Source organism: Ictalurus furcatus, chromosome 19 (assembly GCF_023375685.1).
Source record: "Ictalurus furcatus strain D&B chromosome 19, Billie_1.0, whole genome shotgun sequence".
Taxonomy (NCBI): Eukaryota; Metazoa; Chordata; class Actinopteri; order Siluriformes; family Ictaluridae; genus Ictalurus; species Ictalurus furcatus.
The window spans coordinates 17,904,534-17,911,209 of NC_071273.1; the positions used below are offsets into that span (position 1 = coordinate 17,904,534).

The 6,676-nt window shown below is 36.3% G+C and overlaps 1 protein-coding gene across 1 annotated transcript; it reads right to left on the bottom strand.

Moving 5' to 3' along the window:
* Positions 1-269: 269 nt before the first annotated feature.
* LOC128623631 (deleted in malignant brain tumors 1 protein-like) lies at positions 270-1,534 on the bottom strand. Its single transcript, XM_053650768.1, has 2 exons — positions 1,119-1,534; positions 270-907 (listed from the first exon to the last, which is right to left on the bottom strand). Exons 1-2 carry the CDS (start codon positions 1,474-1,476, stop codon positions 591-593), a joined length of 675 nt encoding a protein of 224 aa, XP_053506743.1. The 5' UTR covers positions 1,477-1,534; the 3' UTR covers positions 270-590.
* Between the last annotated feature and the right edge of the window lie 5,142 nt (positions 1,535-6,676).

A 6,676-nucleotide genomic window follows, 5' to 3' on the forward strand; every position in this document is an offset into this window, starting at 1 on the left:
GGTAAAGATACACTATATGGCTAAAAGTATGTGAACACATGACCATCACATCCATATGTACTTGTTGAACATCCCATTCCAGAGCTCGTCCCCCATTTGCTGCTATAATAACCTCTATCTACAAGGGAAAGCTTTCCACTAGATTTCGGGCATGGCTGTGGGGATTTGTGCTCATTCAGCCACAAGAGCATTAGTGAGGTCAGGTACTGATGTTGGGCGAGGAGGTCTGGTGTGGAGTCGGCATTCCAGTTCAGCCTAAAGGTGTTCAGTGAGGTTGAGGTCAGGGCTTTCTGCAGGCCACTCAAGTTCTTCTAAACCAACCTTGAGATACCATGTCTTTATGGACTTCACTTTGTGCACAGAAGCATTGTTATGCTGGAACAAGTTTGGGCCCCTTAGTTAGAGTAAAGGGGAAATCTTAATGCTACAGGATACAATTGTGCTTCCAACTTTATGGCAACAGTTTAGAAAAGGCCAATGTATAGGTATGATGGTCAGATGTCCATATACTTTGGTCAGTATAGTGTATGCCCACATACATTATACTTAAAAAAAAAATACATACTTAAAAAATATAAATAAGATAATGTTCATTTTAAGCTCTTACCAGCACACACAAGCCCCACATAATTAGAATGGGAGCAGTTGTGTTTCAGTGTAGACCTTGGACATAAATGAATCTGAGATTCGCTGCCTCTGCACTGAAATTCCTTTGTCAACTCCTGCACCTCACCCATGCCAAAGGTAGCTGCTCCCAGCACCTCCACAGGAGGCCCACAGCCCAGCTCCCGACACACAACCTCTGCGTCCTGCTTGTTGAAGTCAGCATCACACACTCTAACCCAGGTCATCCCGTGAAGCACCTCTACTCTCCCCGAGCAGCGAGAACCACCAACCAGTCTGACTTCTAAAATATTAGCATGGGAGAAAGGAGACCATGCAAAACTTTCCAAATTATGAACATTACAGAGTTAAAATATTTAATAGAACAGAGGTTTTTAATATAAAAGAGGTGGGAAAATATTGACCATCCACCAGATGGCTGTATCATTGGTGAAATAAGTAAACTTTTAGTATTATCCTAGGTTAACCTAAGTTTGAGGTTAAGACCTGCATACCTGAGCAGATGACTCCAGCATGTTTATTATGATCACAATCATGAATGCCAAACTCTGCTGAGGCACAGTTCTTCAGGGTAGACTCTGATCCTTTACAGACCACATCATCCATCCAGATTAATTCTGATCCAGATCCAAAGTGAGACTGATGCAGCGCATCTACAGCTTCTCCACAACCCAGCTCTCTACACACAACTGCAGCAGCTTTAATATTCCAGTTATCATCACACACTGTTCCCCACTGTCCTCTATGAAGAACCTCCACTCTACCAGTACACTGACTGCTACCATTCACCAGCCTCACACTGTCTGTGCAGGAGAGAATGTACATGAGCAAGAAAGAATGAGGGAGGGACATAACTTACAAGAAGAATCATACAGGAGAAAGGTATGAAGACAAAATGAAGAAATTTATGATAAACTATGTAAGTTACAGCACTTACCAGCACACACCAGTCCCACATCACTAGAATGGGAGCAGTTGTGTTCGAGTGTAGATGTTGGACAGAAATGAATCTGAGACTCGGAGCCTTTGCACTGAAGCTCCTCTCTCCATACCTGACCTTCGCCTCTGCCAAAAGCAGCTGCTCCTAGCACCTCCACAGGAGGCCCACAGCCCAACTCCCGACACACAACTTCTGCATCTTGCTTGTCAAAGTCAGCATCACACACTGTAGCCCAAGTCTTCCCATGAAGCACCTCTACTCTCCCAGAGCAGTGAGAAGCACCAACAAGCCTGATTCCTAAAATGTTATTGTGATTAACAATAACTTTGATTATGCATCACATTTTTACAATATTGTCCAAAAGCAACAAAAGTGGATGAACAGTGCCTGGTATAAGAATTCACCCCTTGAACTTTTACATATTTGGAGTGTTACAATCTGGAATGGAAATGAACTTAACTGGGAGTTTTACCATTTGGTTTACACAATATGGCTAACATTTTAAGGTGTAAAATTGTCTTTATTGTAACAAATTTGTTCAAGTTCAAATTGGATAGAGATCATAAGAGAACAGTAATTTTCAAGTATTGCCACAGAGCCTCACTCAGACTGAGATCTTGACTTTGACTGGGCCATTATAACACATTCCAGTTCTTGGTCTTGTTCTACACTAATGTATCTTTGGCAGTATTCAGTACATTTTTACATGTTTAATGTATAATTGGTGTATTTGTTTGTCTTGTTTTTTAGTGTATTCCATTGCTGTAAAACAAATTGCCCTCAAGGGGGACAATAAAAGGTTAAGTAAGTGAGTAAGTATGCTTGTTGTTGTTGTCCTGTTGGAACAAGTTTACTTCTAGGATTGCCCTGCACAGCAAACTCCCCAGTGTTGATTTAACACCCAGAGTGTTGAATGCACACCCTACAGTGTTTATATAAGTCCATTGGACACAAATGAACACTCTGGGTGTTAAGTCAACACTAGGGATTTTACTGTGTGTATTTGGCTACATCTTGCACTGAACCCTGAGCAGTTTCCCAGCCCCTGAAGATGAAAGGATTGCTACAGAATTATGCTTCCAACCACCATGTTTTACTGTGAGGCTTGTCTTCTCAGGGTGTTGGATTTCCAACAAACATAATGCTTTGTATCAAGGCCAAAATCTTTCATTTTGGTCTCTTCAGACCAGCAACCTTTTTTTCCCCCTTAGTCTCCAAGCATGAATTCATATGTTTCTTTCATTAACCTTTCTGCCACTTTCCGTAAAGCCCAGCTATTTGGCATGTCCAAGCTATGGTTGTCCTGTGAATGACTTCACCTACCTAAAGTGTGGATCTCCATGTTACCCATAGCTTCTTTGTTTGCTTCTCTGACTAATGCCCTACTTACCTCGTAGCTTACTTTTGGTGGATGGCTTTATTTATTCCATTTCTCAAAAGAGACCTGAAAATAGTGATGCAGTGACATTCCCCTACAACCTGACAGAACTTGAGAAGTTTTGTAGTGAGGAAAGGAGAGATTACCCAAATTCAGATGCTCAATGGTTATAGTATCGTATCGAAGAACATCCAAGGCTCTAATAATTTAAGCCGATTGCTGAAAGAGCAATTTGAGCTTAAGACCATCAGCTTGATTAGACCCAGAGCAGCAATAACCACCTACTAGTCCTAAGTGATAAAACTTGACACTTGGAATTGAGCTCAGGTGCAACTTGGTTCCACTGAAACTAGATTTTTTTCATTACATTTACAAAACTTTGTGAAAACCTGCTTATGCCTTTTTGCATTATGAAGTATACTGATGAATAGAAAAATAATTTTAGAGTAAGACTATCATCTGCACATAGTAGTCATTCTGCAACATATTATATGTCTTCATAACCTATTAATTTTTGCTTTACTTAGCTCATACAATTGCTTAACAGTAACTGCCTACTTCAGAAAGTGAGTAAACTTGCTTGCACGAAATTGCGAAACTTTCAATGACATTCGGTATTCGGTGCTTAAATTAATTCCCCTGGTTATTCCCTCAGTTATTTCTCACACACATACATGCACACAATTCACCCTATTTAAATGTATGCCAATCTAGTCCATACATCATCCCATATTTGAGTTATTTTACCCACTGTTTTCTTAGTGTTTTGTGTTAAATGGAATTTTACTGATTCCCATCGTCTTGTCCTGGTAATGCTCAAATATTGCCTGAAGTCAAAACGAATGAATATTTTGTTAAGTTTGATGTTCTCTATTAATAAATTACATTTTAATGTATGTCTTAAGATGAATTAAGGTATTATGGGACACATTTCCCATGTTATATATTTCTGAAATCCTATGTACTATTCTATTAATTATAGAAATAAAAATTCTCATTTTGGTTTCTAAGGACAAGGAAAATTATTCATGTGTATACTATTACCTTAATTCACCCTAAATGATTAACCATAAATATTTTGCAAATTAATTTTAATTAACTCCTACAGACTCTGCATCCACTATAATGTAGTGTAGTATAGTGTTCAGAGCACTGTTAAAGCATCCTTTTTTCACCTCAGAAATATAGCAAGACTGGGCCCTATGCTAAACTTCTGTGTAGCTGAAAAACTGATTAACTCATTTGTTGTCACTCGGCTAGATTACTGTAACACCCTTTTAGCTTGAGTTTCTAAATCCACAATCAATAAACTGCGATATGAACAAAATTCTGCCGCCAGGATCCTGACTGGGACCAGGAAATACATATTACTCCTGTTTTGGAGTCCTTGCACTGGCTCCCGGTCAGGTTCCGTGTCGATTTTAAAATTATGATGCTGACATACACAGCATTACATGGCTTGGCTCCTCATTACTTATCTGCTTTATTAATCCCTTACACCCCAAATCGCAAACTGCACTCCTCACAGTCTAATTTGATAACTGTTCCACAAACCCGCTTAAAATCTATGGGTGACGGGGCTTTTTCTGTCTCTGCTCCTTCCCTTTGGAACTCTCTTCCTCTCGAACTTAGGGAAGCTCAGACCTTTGGCATTTTTAAAGCTCAACTTAAGACTTACTTTTTTAAACTTACATTTGACAGCTGATGTCTATTGTTATTATTTTTATTATTATTATTATTGTGTACTGCTTATTTTGTGTACAACACTTTATAAAATAAAGTTTATTATTATTATTATTATTATTATTATTATTATTATTATTATTATTATTAATTAATGGACAGCACATTTTTCTACATTAAGGCAAAGACCACTGATTGGTTGTTAAAGACTACTGGTCAACATATCAGAGTCAAAAATTTTAATGAGTGTCACCTGGAAAAGTTTAATCATTCATAAGAGAAGCATGGCTTATGTAGTATAGAGACAGAAGAGTACATTATCATAATTATTATTAAATATTATTTTTAATTAGTATATTATTATAATAATTATTAAAGTACTTCTAACATCTTTATAGATGTTTTTACATGTTGATCCCTACTTAAAAATGATATCAAAATAGTAAATAAGGGTGAATCAGGAATAATTATTTAATCTTGTAAATACTGAAGATATATATATATATATATATATATATATATATATATATATATATATATATATATATATATATATATATATATATATTAAAGCTGCACCGATATATCGGGCGATAATCGGTATTGGCCGATAAAGGCTATTTTTCCCGCTATCGGGTATTTGTCGATAGTTTAAAAACGTCTGATGATCAGGGCCGATTATATCCTGTCAATCAAAAGAAAGCGGGAAAACACATCGATTTCGTGCTGTGTGTAAAGATGATGTCACTTGTGTGGAATGACGACAAAACTGCAGTTTGTAATCTCTGTAATCTCTGCACTGCTAAAATTTTACACCGGATGCTGCAGCAGTGAAGTTTGAGTTTCGGCATCGAGTCTAATTAAAATATATATTTTTTAAGTTAGTGTCCATTGCAGTGAACATTGGGTATTAATTGATGTCCATTACCGTTTGCATAAACATAAAGAAATGCAGTTTTAGCAAAGCTATTTACATTATAAACCCTGCATTTTTACACCGAATGCAATGTTTTTATAGCATTACAATTATATAAAATGTTCATCTAAATGTTTTTATTTAGCATACACAGCATTTAGAGAAAGACAGACCTCTGAAATTGAGGATGTGTGGTCTGAGGATGAGGATGAAGATCCAGTTAAGATAAGAGATAAGATGTATGATAAAAATAAGATGTTAGGACTGAGGCAGTAGATTAATTCAGAAATGGCAAACATTTTTGAAAAAAAAGAAGAATCTTTATAATCATATAATCCATCCATCCATTTTTTTACGCATGATTTTTAGAGCCTATCCAGGGAACTCGGGGCATGGACATGGTGCCATAACCCATTGCATGGAACAATCTCAAACACATTCACACACTACGGACAATTTGGAAATTCCAATCAGCCTACAGTGGATTCCTCTGGAGTACCCAGAGGAAACCCCTGAAGCACAGGAAGAAGATGTAAACCACGCACACAGGGCAGAGGCAAGATTCAAATCATCAAGCCTGGAGGTGCAAGGCAAATATACTAAACACTATGCCACTGTGACCCCCACTCATCATAATGAAGTTATATTAAACATAATATATATATATATATATATATATATATATATATATATATATATATATATATATATATATATATATATATAATGTTTAATATAACTTGTTATTTTTAAATATATATATATATATATATATATATATATATATATATATATATATATATATTAAACATAAATAACTTGAGTTGTGAAAAATTCAGTTTGAATGTCTTTAACCTAGGTGTATGTAAACTTTTCGCCTCAACTGTATTCTCGGTAACAAGTGGTCACTGTACTCATACAGAACTCTTACAAAAGGGAAAAAAGTCTTCAGTTCTGCTGGTTCCACATTAAAACTAAATATTTATATATATGTATTGTTTTCCCCGTACTTTTATGTATAATTATTCTGAATTATGAAGTCTGTTGAGTTATAAAGCCTATAAAGTATGAGGGAAGAAAAGCTAAAGAAAACATAAATCCAAATGATAGACTTTTAACAATATTGAAACCCCAA